The 19,934-nt window shown below is 38.1% G+C and overlaps 2 protein-coding genes across 6 annotated transcripts in view; one reads left to right on the forward strand and one right to left on the reverse strand.

Moving 5' to 3' along the window:
* The window catches only part of prkcab (protein kinase C, alpha, b), a 104,775-nt gene extending 97,095 nt beyond the window's left edge, over window positions 1–7,680 (reverse strand). For both annotated transcript variants that reach the window (XM_079457106.1, XM_079457105.1), the window contains exons 1-2: window positions 7,481–7,680; window positions 6,780–6,811 (exon numbers count right to left, since the gene is read on the reverse strand). In XM_079457106.1, the coding sequence (XP_079313232.1) occupies window positions 6,780–6,811; window positions 7,481–7,647 (199 nt within the window). In that variant the 5' untranslated portion in view covers window positions 7,648–7,680. The remainder of the gene's footprint in view (window positions 1–6,779; window positions 6,812–7,480) is intronic.
* Window positions 7,681–7,743: 63 nt separating this feature from the next.
* cep112 (centrosomal protein 112) overlaps window positions 7,744–19,934 on the forward strand; it is a 111,520-nt gene continuing 99,329 nt past the window's right edge. For 2 of the 4 annotated variants that reach the window (XM_079457100.1, XM_079457103.1), the window contains exons 1-6: window positions 9,107–9,347; window positions 9,556–9,662; window positions 10,159–10,349; window positions 10,489–10,622; window positions 16,774–16,861; window positions 18,375–18,452. In XM_079457100.1, coding sequence (XP_079313226.1) covers window positions 9,331–9,347; window positions 9,556–9,662; window positions 10,159–10,349; window positions 10,489–10,622; window positions 16,774–16,861; window positions 18,375–18,452 — 615 coding nt within the window. In that variant the 5' untranslated portion in view covers window positions 9,107–9,330. Of the gene's footprint in view, window positions 7,854–7,995; window positions 8,109–9,106; window positions 9,348–9,555; window positions 9,663–10,158; window positions 10,350–10,488; window positions 10,623–16,773; window positions 16,862–18,374; window positions 18,453–19,934 lie in introns of those variants that run through there. The other 2 variants (XM_079457102.1, XM_079457101.1) reach the window with 2 other exon arrangements.

Consider the following 19,934-nt stretch of genomic DNA (forward strand, 5'->3'; position numbering starts at 1 on the left):
CATCTCAGACTAAAAAACAAAGCCTAATTTGGGCAGAGGACAAGACTGTCTGCTCCTAAACAGCCTCATTCTGACAAGGCTCATTGGCCTTTAGTCAACATAAACTGGCGCTTGCAATTATTTATCTTTGATAACTTGAAGTATTTTATCATTGAAATTAATTGGATGGTGAAAAGTGAATACTAATAAAATATTTGCTTTTCAAGAAAATACATTTTAACAAATGTGGATATCTCCATGACACCGTTTGCAGTGATTTGCCTTATAAGTATGGTCTATATTATGCTATTATGCTGTTGACAGAAGGCTTCAGTGTGTTGAGTCCTTAAATAAAAAGCATGGCATATTTGAATACATTTATCCGTCCTCTAAAAAAGTGGAAAAATAAATTTATTTACACACTGACGAGCTTCTCCACCAGTTTGTTTGGAATACAATTATTTAGACTATAATATATATAAAAAACTGTTAAATCAATAAGCATAGTTTTCTCACAGTAAGAAGGCTTCTGGTTTAGGTCTTATCCGTGTGGATTTTGCCTGTACTCCCTGTGTCCGCATGGGTTTGCTCTGGGTACCCACACAGTCCAAACCCATTCAGATCAGGTGAATTACAGTTCCTGAAACTGCCTTGAGGTGTGTGTGAACCCTGTGATGAACCGGCCATCTGTCCAGAGCGTTTCCTGCCTGCGGTCTGAGATGTTGGGATAAACTCTGGGCCTCCTGTAACCCTGCAGAGGACAAGCAGGTTTGGAGCGACCTTCATCTATATGAAGAAAGAAGCTGCTTTAGCTGCCAGATGCAATAACACAAGTGATAGTTAAATGACCAAATCAAATGTGTTCTCACTGCTAACATGGATCCACAGTTGTGATGTTGGTTAAAATAAAGTACATTGCTGAGATTTGAACTTTAGATCTTTACTGTAGAGTTCCTAGGGTATCCTTCGTTTGCTCCTCAATTGAATTAATTTATTATAGTATTGTAAGGGTCTCAAATTTTCTCAACGTTTCTTTTATATGTCAGACTCAATAACAAACGCAATAACACTAACTGAAACATTTATTTGATCTCATCAGCTGTACTTGACTGGCTGGATGCTTCTCAGTGTTTTGTTTAAGGCCCTTTGTGGATTTGGGAGTGCTGATGGTCTTCCTGCATTAGCCTATATAAAATGTTATCAATAACACAGGTAAGCAGACATCATCTCTCCCAACAAGTCTAGAGCACTTGGATGGGTATAAAAAGGGCTTTCATTGGCGATGTTCACATGCGCCCATTTTTGTCAATCAGAATGAATCCAATCTGATAATTACAGTGCTATTTACATGTCCCCTAAATGTTGCAATCCGATTCAAAAACTTTACATGTGCATGAAATATAGACATTCCACAGCTAGGGTTGCCAGATTCACGTAAACAAATCTAGTCCAATTGCTATTCAAAACGATCCAAAAACTAACTAACTGTTATGGATGTGGACAGAACCCAAGCACAGGCAGACATGTGTCGAACAACAAGACTTTAATCCAAAACAAAGACCCTCGATGGGGAAAACATGAACACAAACAAGACTGAAAACTTCCCACAAGGGGAACAAAACAAACAAGGTCTTAAGAAAAACAAACTAAGTCCACAAACTTGAGTCCAGGGAACAGGAACACAGGTAATCCAGACAGACTAGGAAGGGTAAATGTGCAAAATGAACCGACAAGAGACAGAGGGAAACTGGGGCTTGAAAAAGGGGAACACTAACGAGGACTGATGTCACAGGGAGAGTGGCGGCAGGTGACATGAATGAAACACTAAAGGAAAGCTAACAGGAGGATTGCACGAGGCAGGTGAGGGGACTGAAACACTAAGGGAAAGATGGACCAGGGCTGGAGACAAGACTAACACTAATGGACCGCTTACCGGGGAAACAAGGGGCAGGACTAAAGGACGTGACACCGGAGAGAGAGCATGGCTTCTCAAACCAAAACAATGCTCTTTCTCCACACAAAACACATGGGACTGACATGATCCTGCCACAAGACTCGAAAACCAAGACAAGGAGAGGCAGGATCATGACACTAACATGACCTCGCATGGCCCAAATATCAGCATCTGATGAACAACATTAATCCTCTTTTAACCCGATGGAAAAAAACAACCGTGTGAACCGTTTCAGATCTTCCATGTACTTTAGACGTAGCGGGACCTGGCAACACTGCTTATGCTCCTAAAGGTCTTTGCATATACAGTCCGAAAGTTTTCCATATTTGGCGCTCGTTTGTACAGAAAATATCTGAGGCAGTGTGTAATTGAGATTGACACAACGCAAGGTCATATAACATTTTTTACGTGTGGATATTTCGGACGCACATTTCAGACTTGTGCAAAGGCCTGAACACCTCACTTAAAAGTTCGTCTTTGGATAGGTTTCAATTTAGTCCGTATTTTCACATTTGGAATGAAAACGAAGTTGACGAATAGTACTTTGATCTCTCTTTGCTTTATGTAATGTAATAAAAGAACACACACGAGCCCAGCAGAACATACAGCGCGGGTCCCCATTCCCCTAATTATGTGCGTGCCTCCGAAAGGATAAAACAGGCGTGAAATTTTTTCTTTTTTTAACTAAACATAAGATGAATAAGACATACGCAGCACTGCACTGCGCATGTGCACAGGGTATTTTTTAATCCTATAAAGGAAAATACTCAGATTCAAGCTTCAATCGGATATTGCATTCTGTCTTTCTGTCTACACCACCCCTTTCTATCCAATCGCAATTTCAATCGTATCGACCTCAGTCGGATTGATGAAGGTGTTTACATGAAGGGTTTTCAGTCTGATTGAGCCATCAATCTGAGTTCAAGTGGATTATTTGGTTGCATGTAAACGTATCTATTGTTAAACAGCATTACACATACACATCCCTAACGTGCACAACCAAGCATCTCCTACGGCCAACCGTCCAACAGTGAAGCCATCTGTGGACTCTCTACAGCTCCATCAGCCTGTTTAGAGCTAGCATTATAGCGTTAGAGCAAGCAATAGAATCTTCTTTGTCATGCGGCTCTTTACCAACTATGATGTACAGTGATAAAGAGTGTGCAGACCGGCGGGTCACTGGGAGGAGGAAGGTTTCATCTGCCTGGAACAGCACACTCATGTGCTAGGCGCACTAAAACAGGAGGTGGTTCTCACAGGATCAGCACACACCGGCCATATACTCAGACTGTGAGTACATATGAGACGATTAAGGCCTAAAACCTTTAAACTACACAAGCTTAATGTCATATCCATTTCCAAATCGTTTCAAACTTCTATAGACAATAACACATCACTTGATATAAATTAAGAGTTTGGTCCAAAATGAGATAACTCATTAAACAAAAATCCACTTTTTTTTATCGATTTTAGCAAATCGTGAAAAAAATGTCCGGAGACACCCCTACAAACATTGTACGCACAACAGAGACTCCATTAGACTAGTTTTACCAATCATTCAGTGCGCGGCACGTTGCGACTCTGATGCTCATGGGTTCTTGTTCCGTCAATCATGATCACCATTAATGAAGGACAATGCCGAGAAACTCTGATGCTCATAACACATGTTTTATGGAACATCCCTGATGTGAATGTTCAGCATTACCAGGTGATTACTACGTGCTATATATTCTCTCTGCAACCCCTGCTCCAACAGAGCTGTTTCTCCTGTCGTGATCCCCATAATTCACAGGGTGAAACTATTACTCAATTTCAAAATTAAACTGATTTCACCTCCTACATTTATAACGGCACGTCTCTGATGCGTCCTAGAAGCGACTATCTGCACCGTTTCGGTTAAGAAATGCGCCTTGTATATTTTTTGACGTTATGTGCCAGTGGATCCCGTGATATACATTTTGTGCACCCAATCCCGCCCACAGCAAAGGTAAAACCGCCTGCTCCCGCAAGATTTGTGCGGGATTCCAATCCCAATCCCAATGCAGACCTCTTCTACAAACTTTGCTCGGTGCGTGTATCTATGTAAATCTTATAATTTCCCATCCAAACAAACCACACATCAATGGAAAGCTTATTTATTCTGTTGTCAGATGATGTAAACATCTCAACTTGTGACACATTTGTCTGAAGGCATCCTAGACCATATAAGAATATCAGCAAGTGACAAATGTAGAGACTTAATTTAGAACAATCTTGAAAACTGAATCGGTATGGTGTGAACTTTGGACCGAAAGCTTACTTCACACAAGTACACATATGTGAATGACTGACACTAAAGTGTCTTTGCAAATGTAGTCAACACACACATCCCTAAAGACCAGCTCATGTTTCATGGCAAATGTTCTGTTTACAGGAGGATGCACAAACATGTATACCTGCCATCTGTGACTTTCTGAGTCTGCCAACTCTTCTGTTTAGCAGTAACCAAAAGGCTAAATGAAAAGACGTGTATAATAAATGCAGTGATACCCAACACAGATTACCAAACATGAATGGATTTAGATGTCTGGAAGTTAAGGAATCTCAAGCTATATCTATAATTTGTTTTTGGAGGCATTTTTATAAGCTACATATAAAACAACAGTGGTGACAGAATGGAACAACAGGATTAAAGTAAGGTTTGTCATCATTTGTAAAGGCATTACCTAACACAAACTAACAATGAACAAATGTACACATTTTTGTTAATGTGTTACGAAAAAATGAAGCATTATATTTCATGACCGTGTCCAGTACCGAATCCGTCTTTCTTTGAGTTCTTGTGGTATTGGAGGCAATGCTACGTTTTGCCCTCACAATTCACAACCGTGATAACCAAAGAAACATTTTGTTGTGTTGGTTGGTTGGTCCATTACGTCCCTCCTGCGCCTTGGTTTAAAATCCTGCTGCAGGATTACAGTATGTATTAAAAATGATGTATCTACTGATTATCTCTTTTTCTATCTCTTCTTTATCTTATGACCTGCTTGGAAGCAACATATTCACACCTATTACAAGCTTTCTGCACTCCCTAGTAGATGCTGATATAAAACTGGCTTCATATCATATGCAAATCTATACATACCAATGCGATATAAAACCAGACATACGTTTTGATGTAAACTTTGGGCAAAGTTTGAAGCAAAAATGGTTGGTTGCTAGTGTGTGGTTTATAAAGGTACGTGAGCTTGTGACTAAAATACATGTCTATGCTCAGAATGTTCCTCCAGCTCAACTGCCAGAGACTGTCGCGCAGGTCATGCATTCAATCAACAGAGAAAACACATACTGATAAAATATATGTAACTTAGTATCAGTAAACCAAGTGCATTCATTTCCAGTACATGTGAAGATGAGATTACTCTGATATTATTTGGAATACACAATAAAAAAACTATCAAACTGCAGTTGGTTTGGATTTAAGGCATAACTCAAAAAACTACAGCTAACAAACACAATTAAAACACAATAACATACAAAAAAACATGACTTTTGAAAATTATAGTTATCTCATTTTAGAACCAATCTCTTCATGTTTACATTTTAGAATTTCAAGGAGATATGGACAATATTTTTCGATATATTTCTTCCTCTTCTGTATCACTTTGCTGTATAACTGCTAATATAGGCTAGTTCCATCACAAATGTCTGTTACATAGTGATGTTTAAAGTTTAAGTGGAGTTTTTGCTCTTTCCATGTCAAAACTGAGAATAGCATGATACAGACAAACTACAAAGCGTGGTGCTAATATTATTATTATTATACTGATAACAACATCATTCTTGTCGATCAAATCAGGGCTTGAAATTGGGGGAATGTAAAGGGAAGGAGTCCAGGGAGTGAACTTCACTGGGCACACGGACTTCCACCTCAAGGGCACACGGATTTCCACCAGCTTTCCGCCAAGGACATGGGTTCCATCCCAGGGGATTGCACATTATTATAGTGTAATGCAATGTAAGTTGCTTTGGATAAAAGCATCTGCCAAATGCGTAAATGTAAAATGTAGAGGATTTTTCATATTTTATCCATGAAATCGCATCCAAAGGCTAAGCACATTTCAGATGTACATTAAGTGGCATTTTCTGCTTGAAAAATGTCCCCAGTGCATCTTGGTCATTTCCAGATCTGGACCAAATCAAGAGCTCAAATGAACTTGCAATATATTACATTTGATAACTTCATTGTATAGACACGACAGTCACGGAGGGATCAGAAACAGAACAAGAAACATGACGTCCACAACAACCATTCAACAGACATTGAAAATTAATAATCTTTGAATAATCTCAGTACCACATTTTCTTTCACATGAACGAGAAACTCTGATTTTATAAAGACCTAACAGGACAAGAGACAAAAAAACAACACAAACTTTGTGATAAAGGAGTCTGAGGGCAAATTAGGCAGAGCAGTAGCTCAGGAAACATCATGTTTATCTTTATACTTTGTTCCTTTCTGACAAAAGCCAGTGAAGAATCAAACAGATTTGCCAAAGCGCATTACAAAAGCACCAGAGCTCTGGCAGGCAAGGCACTTTCCACATTATACAGGTAATGTGTTCATTTACTGACACAATGATAAAATGTGCAACAGTACTGAACATTCTCAACTGTCGTGCTGTAAAGTAGCAGAGCTGTACAACCCTGGGAAAACTCAATAAATGAACAGATTCATCAAAGCACAGAATCATCAACACTTAACCACATCCTCCCACTTACACACACACACACACACACACACACACACACACACACACACACACACACACACACACACACACACACACACACACACACACAGTACCTTGGCACTGGAAGCCTTGTTTTCCAAATCCCCTGCAGAGTTGCATTAGACAGAGAAAGACAGCAAAATAGTGCATTAGTGAAAAAGACACAACACATCATTTAATGATATTCAATCCTTTAAAACAACATAATCTCGCCAAGGAAAAAAGAGATTCTTTCATTTTGAAAAGTGAATTAAACAGGCAGAAATATAGTTTCACCCTAATGATGCTAAAAGGTCGAAAGGTATTAAAAAGGTATTACAGGGGATTTAAACATTAAAATGCCCTGAAACATATCAAACACATGTTCAGCAAATACACAGCCCATTTATATTAATGATGACATCAGCTGATCATCTAACTTTGCTTTTGCGGCTCAGAATTATCATCAGTATTATCCGTAAAACACATGGGATATATTCTTTATTCTCATATTGTTGTTACCGTAAATTCAACACATTAAATGCATTTCATTTCACTTTTTTATTAGGTTATTGTTCGGCAACAATGTATCAACATTACACGATGTGGGAATACTATTTAATATTAGCCTACATCTAAAAAGAATGACTAAAACAAATGAAATAAAAAACGTTTGCATTATGATTTGTTCATGACAAAATAAAAAACTAATGATATCGAGTTTGCATGCATCTTATTTTATAACCGTAGTTGAGGACACTTAGTGACAGTGGGTGTCTTTGTGAAAGTTTCTCACCAGATGAAGTCGGTGCAGTGGCTGCAGAATGTGGGCTGCTTGAAGAATCTCGCAGTGAATTTGTGGTTTTTCACCTCGTGCACGTTCTTCTGTCGCAGAGCTCCTTTCCGCGCGAACCGAATCACTCCGGCAGAAGAGTCATCGATCTGTATCAGATGATCGGCCATCGCGCCGCTATTCCTCAGGTGTGTGTCTCCTGCGCTCCGCGACGCGTCTACTGCTGGACGCGTTCAAAGGCGTCTCTCCTATTACAGCGAGACGCTCTTACTCGCTGTGACGTCACGCTCCATAGTTTACAATTTACATGGGTGGATTGCACCATCGCGTGGACGAAGGAGAACACCCAGGACAATTCGGCTCCACACGCGAAACGGTAAAGGATAGAAGTTCAAAAATGGAAATTCTGTCTTCATTAACTCACTCTCGAGTGGTTCCAAATCTGTATAATTGACAAAAATATTTGGAAGAATGTCAGTAACCAAACAGATCTCATCCCCCATTTTCTGCCATAGTAGGGAATATAAATATGGGAGTCAACGGGATGAGATCTGACACTCTTCCTTTTATCTTCCTTTGTGTTTATCAGAACAAAGACATTGATGCAGATTGTCATTTAGAAAACACGAGGGTGAGTAAATGATGTCACAATACAGTGACATTTCTACCATAGCAGGAAAAGTTTCGTATATCATTTATTTAGTCTGCTGAACACATTTAGAAGAATGTAGGAAAATAAAAGATTCTAGGCCACCTGACTACCATTTAAGTTTGTCCCATATGGTAGTAAATGATGTCTCAGAAATGATGTCAGTTTGGTCAAATCTTTCCAAATATTTTTCAACCAAATCTTATTGGATCCACCAATAGGAAGTATGTTAATCGTTATTTACTATAATACATTGTAAAATGTATATAAATCGAGCTGTCCAAGGCGAGATATTGAATATATTTAGAAAGATCGTCACAGTTATCTAGTTCAACGCGATAACGTGACGTTTTATGTAGCTTTTGGCTTATGTTGGTTCATAATGGTAACATAACATTTAATATAAAAGTTACCTAAAAACGTTTTAACATAAAAACAAACAGGAGAGTATATAGCCTACATAGCCATCAACTGTACACAAAAACGTGTCTTAGAATTTGCCCAATAGAGCTTTACATTGTTGCTAGGAAACGGAAACGCTTCTGAGTGAAGTCAGAATATATTAGCTCACTTTAGCTGATGACATAAGAGTCAGACGCACTTTAAATGTTCAAATGAAAAGCAACCCGGTGTTATATTTTATATGGCAGGTATGTAGTTAACATGTTAGAAATATCATAGATTTCTAAACACCTTATGGAAAAATCTATAATATACTGACAAACATAAAAACTAAAGCTTATTCTGAAACAACAACAGAATTGAAGTTTATATACAAAATATCAAACTTGTTTAGGCAAAAATGTCGTTTACATGTATACAGATATAACGCGTGCATTAGCCATTTAACCATTTTGGTTAAAATAGTTTTAACTTGAATCGCATCTAAAATCATAACAACGATTCACATTCGTATTACGAAAGCGTTGGCCCTTATCTGGGTGACAGACTTTTATTTTAAAAAATCCCTGTCGCGCTGTATGTGACTTCACAGTATGTTGATTTGAAACCGTTAGGGAGCGTAAAGTAGCAACCAGTGAAAGGAGCACACAATCTCAGCTTCAGACAACAACTATTTATTATTCATAAATGAACTTAACCATAACACGCAAGAAGTCATTGTTTTAGACAGATGCTATTACATGTGTGCCTTAAATAAACCCATCGTGCTAAAAACTTCTGGAGTGTTTCACCAAAACAGTGAATGATTTCTCCTACCTGGTGAGCTAACAAACACACAAAATAACAATAGTTAGAAACTAACCTAACGTTAAGCACGGAGCGTAATTGTTATTTATTTCGACGATCATTTCGTAGCTTGTCACTTTGTTGCAGGCTGTGTTAAATATGCGTGTTTATAATCCTCATTGAATATTCAAGTCAAAGAATTAGATTCATATCGTAATTAAACACGACGTCTATTTTTTAGGGGCATCATGAATGATAAAGATGACTCTTCAGGATCTCTGGACTCTGAGTTTGATCATTACCTTGTTGATATGAAGCCATATGTACTCAAACTTCCACACAAGACAGGTGTGTGTGTACTTCTTTATAAGATCTGTCACTAGTTTATCCGCATTATTTATACAATACAGATAGTTTCAAAGCAGCTTCACAGTAATAAGCAGCAAAGTATTTTCTTCAGTCCTGCGACACGTAGTATAAGTATAAAAATGTAGTGTTAATATTATTGTGAATGAGCTTTTATTGATATATTTTTAGTGTTCATGTTAATTTATGTAAACCATGTTGATGTGCACTTTTAATTTTTTTTATATTTGCTGCTTTATTTCAGTGTTAGTATTTATATACTTTCAATTAATGATTTTATAAAAAAAAATTATTCACTTATTCATTTTAGTACATTATAAAACTTTTTAGTTAAAGTTTTCTTTAATATAGGTTTACAGTTTTCCATTTAAGTTAATAGAAATGATTTAATAGTTTTGCTTTAGTTTTAGTAAACTTGATGGAAAACTATTACGTTTTGTCAATGTGTACGTTTTACTATTACACCATAACCCATCAGAGCGCCAGCGATGTGCTCTGTGGATTAAGAAGCTTTGTGACCCTGTGGCCTGTGGCTCTGGACTGACTGGAAGGAAAAATCGTAACATGTATGCCCGCCTCCTTCTGCACATGTTGAGAAAAGGAGTTTTGGAAGGCCCATTCGCACAAAAACCTCAACCTGGCAGCCTTAAGACTGTGCCCACATACATGGTAAGACTTGTGTAGATAAACTCACTGGCCTTTTCATGTTAAGTCAATACTTCACTGCTGGGACACAACACTATAAATCAATCCTTTTGGTTTTGAGAACTGAAATCAGTGTTGATCATTCAGTGTTTATTTTTGCTAGTCCATCTACTTTGATGAGCCATTGGTAAATCGGTCACTTGATCAGAGCTCTGCAGCACTGCCAGACTGGGTGTCTGGTGAGTTGGGTCAGGCAGAGAAAACGTGGTCCTCCTCCCCACTCTCAAACGCACACAGGTAGGACTCTAGACCCTCTTTTGTATTCTTTAGATGTGGTATGATTTTATTTATGTAAAATGATAGTCATGGATGATTCACTACTTGCCAAGTGAATCAAAGTAAAAATAATGTACCTTGAAACGTATAGCCTGAAGTGCTTCTCCTTTTTACCTGTCAACTTTTGACGATGTGTTTCAATAATTAGATAAATAGTTGTTTATCGTAATCCTTTGTCCATCCTGAAGCGGAATGCCATTGTTTCCTACGGCACCGGATGTAACAGAGCTGGCAGAGATTTTAGCGGAAGGATGTCTTCGCTCCGTTTGTATAAACCCCATTGAGGTGGATGATGACACCTCTGTTCTTTCCAGAGCCGCTTGATAGTAGTTGATAGTTGAAAAATGAAATGCTTCAGATGAATAGTAATTCATAGTAATTAAGAAATCAATTCATTTGTTAAGGGACGTAAAAATGACAATTGGAGCCATATTAGAGGGGGTAAAAAATGACATGAGAAACATGTGTAATTTTACACATAAATCGGCATATCTGTTAGTAAATCTGTTCATTTGAGCAATGCTTGATGCATTTTATGCCAATGGTGACAGCTCAAAAATGAAGAAAGGGCATTTTCTGTGTTCATTTTACAAAATGTGCTCTAGTAGTAACTCTAGAACCGTTATAGATACTTCAATGTCCTTTTAGATTCATGTACTTGAATTACATTTTGAAGGCCCTGAATTACTCTGTATTAGAGATATGAGGACCTAAATGTGGCTTCATGAGAAAACTGTTTAAATGTTCAGTCATAAAAAACGAAATGTAAGTACTTAATTTCGTTTAAAGAGGAACGTCTGAAGAACAAATAATGTTGAAACTAGAAATGTATCTTTTTTCCTTCTATAAAAACAACTGCTCTGACCATTACAGTGTCCTTTTGGCACTGAGTTACTGTCAAAAAAGATCGGGCTAAAATGCACTTTTAATACTTAATGGAGTAATTGTTAATGTACTCTAAAGTTTTGTATTGGTAGAAAGCACTATCCAAAGGTGACTAGACATGATAAGAATTTTGTGAAAATCTAAAACAAATTCAGTGACTTTAATTAAGTTGAAACAAACCATGGACCCCGTTCACAAAGTAGGCAAATTTGATCGATATATAGACGTAATATTTGGCACCAACAAATAAAATTTAGTTCCAGATGTAGTGCAGGTCTTGGTCTTCGATTAGGATGTAAAACTTTTGGTGTGAGGATGTTGTTTTGTTTTGTTGTGTCCTTCAAAATGTGAATAGCATTCAGCAAAACACAATGAACCCATGAAAGACACATGTTTGTGTTTAGTCACATAAGCGCTTTACAATACCAGACCTGTGTTGTGCTGCAATTTCAGGTCCTGAATCAAAGAGCCCATTGACCTTTCACTGCAGAAGATTACACTGGTTCCTCTGAAATTAGAGCAGTCCCATTTTGAACGCTCAGCAGATAGAGGAAGTGCATCTGTGTGAAAGCCTGCATTTGTGTGTTCAGTGCTTGATTTAGAGGAGACTATTAAAGGCATTTAGATCACAGACTGAAGTTCATCCGGAGAAAATTACAGCCATGTCTTTAATGTGTCGCTTACATTTAGATCAGATGAAAGCATTGAGCTCTTGAGTTCTTCTCTGATGTTCCTCCGTGAGTCAGTCAGCTGATGATACAGCACTTTTACAGCTTTCATGGATGACAACAAATATCTGTTATTAAACCTTGTTTAAGGTTTTAAGACATTCTTTAGGAATACTTGGATTACTTGGCTAAAGAAATGAGAGAGATTTTACTACAGCCTCTCTTCTCTTCCCTTCCCTCTCCCCTCTCTCCTCTCTTTCCCCTCCTCTTCCCCTTCCTCTCCCCCTCCCTCTCTCTTCTCCTCCTCTTCCTCTCCCTCTCCTCTCTTCACTTCTTGTACAGGAAATAAGATTGATACTGTATTAAAGGGTCGTGAATCCCTGCAACAGTTCTGAGATGTTCCCATTTCGTCTTCCCAAAAAGCAATGTTTTGAAATGTGAGGTAGAGAAATGGAAGCGCTAAGTAATGTAAATAATGTGATTTAGTGTTTGTCCACCTGATGGCGATCTTTAGCTGAGCTTCTGGTGAAATGTGTATGCCAGTTCAGACTTCCACATGTCCAAGCGTGACTCTGAACTTACACCGGACACTTTGTTGTGCACAGTGTTGTGTAGGGGATGATCATTTGTATTTCTTATTGCAGGAAAGGCAAAATATAGTAAATCACTCTATTAATGTTATTTTTGTCTTTGTTTTAATTTAGATGCCCAATTACAGTCAATAACAAAAGACATTATTGTTAATAAAAACAATTCTAGTGATATTCAAGCCGCTAACAAGGCCAAAGGAGGCCATACAAAATATTACGTTTTATTTGTTTAAAATAGAGATTGCGATTCTCTTACGATTCTGAATGACAACTATAAAGTCAGAGGATCTGACCATTTTTTTATATTTAGTGGACTTTGCTTCAAATGTATTCCATACTGTACAGCATTTCATGGTAACCAGATTCAACAAAAGGTGTCATGTATACTGGGGGAAAACTCAATAAGCTCAAACCCTTATGCAAGATATGTCAAGTCCTGTCACGACCAAAGAACAACCGGCACAACACAAAAAACCCATCCTTGTTCACAGTACATAAAGAATGCAAGTAATTGAATTAACGTAAGTTAACTATGTTATTTATACAAATCTTTTTTATCTTTCAGCTTTACTTAACAAGTGTATGACTGGTCAACTAAACATTGTTGAGTATTGGACCAATTGTTGAGTATAAACTTGCTAATTTAACAAGACTGGTTGAGGGAGATTTTCAGTTCCCAGCATGCTTTGCGTAAGCTTGCATTTAGGCATTAAGTGTTTTTCATGAAAGAAAAAAGACATGTTTGTAATTAATGTTCGGTTGCCATTGTTTTGAAGAGTGGTTCATATTCTTAGGCTGTGAGAGGTTTATGCGAGCCTGTGATGTCTATTGCATCATTCAATGAGCTTTAACTGTCCTAATGCCAGTACTGAGATGCCTCTCATCTGATTTGCTCAATGTGTTTTGACTTACATGCAGTAAGTCTGTATATATTTTATGTATGACAACAAAAAGTACCATTGAGAAGGATAAATATTGAGTTTAATTCACTTAAAATTACTGTTACAATCGGAATGGTTTGGATTTACTAAAAAAATAAATTTGTCAGCATTACTTCGTTCTTACAACTAAAGTGTTATTTGTTCAAAGTACTTATTATTGTTGCGTGGAACCACTTGACGCAGCTTTTTAAAGGAAATTCAACAAATAATTTGTATATTCATTCACCCTCACTGAGAACTTTCATCAATACTTTGCTCTTTTTCTGTTTATATCGATATAGATACTTATTTTATTTTCATCTTTATCTGTATTTTTGCAGAATGTTTATATAAAATATTTCCTGTGTGTTGGCAATGTACATTTTATTTTGTCATGCCAATAAAGCTTCTTTGAATCTTGAATCATAAGTGCGTACTCGGATTTGTCCGGAGTACAAACTGCATTCGTTCGAGTTTTCTTTCAAACCTGTCCAGTTAAGATGTGAAGCATAATCAGAACAATGTCAGGCTGTATTTACTTTATGTTGGTTTGTTATTTGGTGCGAGATAAATTTGGTTAGACTGAGAGCTTGTAAACACGCGTTGTGATCTCATGTGTCCGAGTTGGCAACTCTCTGCTTTAAGCCCAGTACTTCTGTAATCTTTTGACACAGAAATAACAATTGTACGTGGTTGAAAATACTTTATGAAGCTGTTTCATACCTATGGCAGCACCATTACAAATTGGAGTTTTTAGTTGGAGTTGTAGTAGACACAGGAGAATCGTTGATTTTCATGAACGAGATCGTGTGGGAGTTTGAACCCAGATCATAATCCTTTAACAATGAATCGTGCCGCTCAAGTGTAAAGGCTAATGTATAGTTCGGCCCCCAGTTAATTTTTATCGCGTACAACAGCGCATTCGCAAAACTATATTTTTAACTGGACGAGTCCACTCGGGGACGTACTGTGCACGTGTCAAACTCTTCCACCCGCGCTTATCCACGATTGACTGTGCTCACAAAGCTATGCGGACGCTTTGTGCACGAGACGGACACAGATGCGGAATGTCAGGTATACCCGGCCCTTAAGAGACATAAGATGTGCATTCATGTATGCAGTGAATGCATTAGCCAGGTGCTTGTGTTTCTAAGCGGAGAGCTTGTGGATGTGTTCCTGAGTCTGGGGCCGCCATCATCAGCTGAAGGTCAAGACACGAGGGACTTTAATCAGACTGCTGGGCCACAGCACCTCTACAATTGCCGTCCACCTCTTTGATCCCACACTCTCATCTGATTCAATTATCCCCATCCACCTGTTAACGGCCATATGCCACTCACAATGACTGGCTCTCATCTGCCAGCTCAAAGGAAGACGAAGTGTGTGTGTGTGTAGTGAATGCATTTTCCAGCAGATTTATTGGCTATGCCCTTTTCAATCTGTTTTTGATGTCGTTTGGAAACACAGGGACACATATTCCCTCCTCTTTTAGAGTTTCTAGAGTTAGCAATTTCGTAGTTCATCCCCAATCACATGGCAGTGGATTATTTATTTTAGCAGTGAACTTTTTAGTTAAAATATATATAAAAGAATGCGTTCTTTGTGACTGTGTGTTTCACAAGCTGTGGATTGTAGTGATATGCTTAAATTGTATGTACAGTATCCACATCTAAAGAATCTGTCGTATTTGCCATCAGCACTAAATATGTGAACCAGATCATATGTTTACCTTTTTTTACTGCTGTTTGCACATAAGAGACCAAGTTTATGATGTAGTTTGTCTGTGATGTGGTTGCTTGCCACAATTATTTGGAATGATTGAAATGTCGGTTTAGCAAGAGGTTTTTGATATTTTTGGTATTTGAAAGTTTGTTGTAATATTCTTTGGCTTTTTGGATTTATGTGATTAAATAGTTACCAATATTGAAAGTACGGTTTCTAAATCGCGGCTCTAAGATGGCCCTTTGATGTCTACAGCTTATAGCATGCGGAACGATAGCAAAACGAAAATAGAAAATAACAGGGCTGTATGTCTATTTAGATATTTGTTGAGACTTTTATATACAGTAGTCATCTCTCCCTTCGTTTCTTCATGACTCCGGATTAGTTTAATTAGTAGAGATATGTGTTAAGCATTCGTAATTACACGTTCTTAATTTGCCCATAAAACAAATGTGTCACGCTTGTCCAAATCAGTGACATCTAACTTGTGAAGTTCTCATCGCTGGCCTCGGCATAGCTGATCAAACTGAAATGTTCTGGGAATAAAGTGGGATCATAAATAGCAGTGAACTGGAAGCAATGTATAATAAATGAGTCCAGCAGGGATGAGTGTATGTCAGGTCTGCAGTTGCTTTATAGAAATTCATTCCAGGAATCATGAACCATACATCAGCTGCGTAAAATATGATGTAATTCATAATGTTTCCATTGCATGAGAGAAGCTTTTTTTGCGTTCTACTTTATGGTTGTTAATGTGTTTAAATTGAGCCGAACAATGTGGAAAAATACTTTTTTGTCTTGACTGCTCTACACGTTGTCCATATGCCCTATGAATTACTGGTCGACTCATCTCAGGTGGTCAACAGCCAAGGTCTTAAGAGCAGGGTGGCCACGATAACCAATGATAAAAACTTAAACTTCCATTCAAAAGTTGATTCAAAATAGTCACTTGAACTTAAAGTGTATTTAAATGATCAACTTCATCACGTAAAGTTGAAATTGGTCAAACTAGGTTTTGTAAGTGAGATGAAGTGCAACCAAAGTGCATGACTGTATGTGACTGGATATCGACTTTTAAAAAAAGGATCATGAAATCAGATTTCAGTCAGAAAGATACTTTTTATAACATTGCTATGAGCTGCCAACACCGTTGAGACCTTTACAAATGATGTCATAAATAAGTGATTGTAAGATTTATTTCTGTAAATAAAATGTGTTTAGTATTTATGGTGACATCTAGAACATTGTATTCGCTAAAAATAGCTTTTAGCTTGAGGAACCTACAGTATCTGGTGCTTGGCCAGCTAAAGTATTTTATCTTTCACAGGAAGAGAAGTTTGTTCTATGAGAAATCTCCAGCCGGACCGTTGGCCTCCAGTCCTCTCAAACACATGGAGAAGAGCCATATCAAGAAGGTGAGAACTTAAAACTTATCCAAGATCAGGCCTCCCAGCTTGAACTTCCTTCAATAAAACATTCAAACCAGTTTCTCCTCAGGCCATGACCACCATAATTCAAAGCCGTTGGTTTTACAAGTAAAAGTATGGAGTTCTTTTCTCCATTTATTTCGGTTTGGTTCAAATTCTCAAATTTCACTTGTGTGAGTTCTGGTCATGTCCTGGTTTTTATCAGGTGTGGTTCATTCACAGGGAGATGCGTTTAGCTGTATACTTAAAGATTTTGTATCGTTTGGGACCCTGAAACCGCCACCCTTGTGTTTTCGCGTGTACAACCAATCTGTATTTTTTCTAAAACAATGATGTCATCACCCCGGCGTGCAATGGCCCTTGATCCAAGTCGTCTTCTCCATTTTCTCTGTGGAAGACAGCACCACATACTGATTTGGCATGTACTGTATACTGTTTTGTTTTGGGTCGGTTTCAGAGGTTTCGTGTGTAAGCAAATATTTCTTGAGACGACGCCGTGAAAAGGAAATAAAGATCAGATAGGGAAAAGGTCTGGCTTTGTGTAGATGTGGATAAGACACCTTCCTGTAATGTGATATGTTGGCTCCATGCCTGCAGTATTTGAACAAAATCTTCTTCCAAAGTTTCTAATTAGAATTGGGCTTTAAAAGTCATTTCCTGGGGAGGCAAATCTGAATCTGGACAGCAAAGCCCTGGAAAGATTCAGTCGATATAAAGGTCTTAAATGCTGGAGGCCTTTTCAGAAAAGAGCAGTGCCTGACAACAAAGACAGGTCGATTCGTCATGTGACCTCTGCAGGAATTTACTGCATGTGAAGAGGGAAAGCGGAAATGATGTGGAACAGCCAAACATCTGGTGTGCCATGAGGGGAGCATGTACCTCTCACTCTCTCCTCTCATATTCTCTCCATTATTTAGTTGGTTAATAAGAAATTCAAATAAACGTATATTTAGATGCAGTAACTAAACACTAGTATTTTTTGTTTATGCAAGTTAGCTGTACACACTGCAGGTCTGAATATCGCAATATTTGAACATGGAAGTGGTTTCATATAAACATAAGTTGAAAAACAGCAGAAGGTGAAACAGAACATCTATTTGAGCTTCAGTCTGAATCGTGTCTTCTGTACTGTAGGGATTTTGACAATGAGTGGGACCTTAGTAAACACAAAAGATTATATATTTATATTATATATATATATTTTTTTTTAACTAGTAATAATACCAAAGAAATGATGTGGAATTTGTGTGGATTTTCACATTGTGTGTGTTATGGCAATAATGTAAGTGATGATTATGACATTTTTATTTTCCATAATACAATAAACATGCTGTCGTTTGTGATCATGGGTTCAGTGTCTGTTGAATGGGTTTGCCTGCTCTTGTCTAGTGGATTTTACAATCTGTTTAGTACAAACCCAGAGGTGCATCAGTCCGTATTCCCAGATTGGCTCCCTGGACCCCGCCTCCTCTTTGTTTCTCACTGTCTGTTTGTCCTCCAGGCGCAGACACTCAGCGGGCTGCCCATCTCCTCTGATGAGAGTGACTTTGAGACTCGCTTCAACAGCTGGAATCTCGGGGTATGGCTTTTCATGTTTTGCCCATATGCTATTTAATGTCACGAACCTGACAGTTCTTCAAAACGCATTTCATGTGAACAGAGCCAGATAAGAATGGAATAGGAATGAACATTTCGATACCGGTGTAAAACACAACTGTCTTTAATGAAACTTGCAATAAACCTTACTAACTCATTGTTTCACATTGTCGTCACTGTAACATCTTTTGTTTTAGCCACCTCAATTAAACTTTTCCACATTGTTCAGTGCACTATTTATTCTTGTTAAAAGTGAGTTTCCCAGCAGAGTTTGAAATTTTTGTTGTTGATATAGTGAGCCCTAGCTTTAAAAAAATGTCCTGGATTGCATTGTTTGTAGTTGATGACTTCACCATATGGGAGGAAACATTTGCTGCAGCGATTGCTCAACATGTTGGCATGCACACTTCTCGAGATCAAAGCATTTGAGGCTTTATAGAACTGTGTTGGCCTCCAGAATTTCTCAATAGCCACCTTTGATTCCCCGCCGATTGCAAAACCGTCCGACTGCTTGTTCCATCACAAAGTTTACTGAGAAAAACAAGAGTCTGAACTCTCCTCGTATCAGATATAAGGCGGCTTGCGGGCTTGCTCTGCTGTGGGTGCTGCATCAGGTGTGCATGTGAAACTGCTGCGATAACACGCCTGCCATGCTCAAGCCTCAAAGCCACATCAAATGAATGCGCTGCAATTTACCATACACTTATAAATATGTGATTGACAACCAACTTCTTAACATAAGGACAAAACTCGTCATTTTACATGCGAAAGTATGCACATTTTAGCCATTATTTGATTTTAGAGCAAAACAATGTATTTCTATAAACCCCTTTCACACCAAATATGAAGACTCACATTGATAGCAATAATTTGAATAAATACGATAAAAACGTTTTGTCATGTGTTCGAATTGTACATGCCAGATAGAACTGTAAACATTGGTTACAGTTAAAGTCCCCTTGAACCAGAAATTGCGACCATTTTTACTTCTGTATTTTGACGTATTTCTGGGTGGAATGAAATATTGAATGATAAAAACAGTGCTGTGGCTTTCATCTTTCTCTGCGATTTGATTGGATGTATAAATACAGCCATTTAATTTGAAATGGTTCTGGCATCAGACTGACAATTGAAGGGGAGGAGTTAAAGGATGTGCCGACCAAACTGTTGAACATAAGAGTGATAGTCATTACAGGACGGAAGTGCATTTTCAGATTTTAAAGGGGTCATATTGGATGGTTAAAACGAACATTATTGTGTGTTTTTGGTGTAATACAGTGTGTTTATGCGGTATACGGTTAAAATAACATTAGTTTTCATATACCGTGCATTACTGTTTCTCCTCTGTGCCCCGCCTTTCGGTAACGCCTCGGTTTTTATCAAAGCTCATTAATGTGAAAAGCTCTCTGTGCTCTGATTGGTCAGCTGCCAAGTGCGTTGTGATTGGCTAAATACCTCAAGCGTG

This window comes from Barbatula barbatula (assembly GCF_947034865.1).
Source record: "Barbatula barbatula genome assembly, chromosome: 5".
Lineage (NCBI taxonomy): Eukaryota > Metazoa > Chordata > Actinopteri > Cypriniformes > Nemacheilidae > Barbatula > Barbatula barbatula.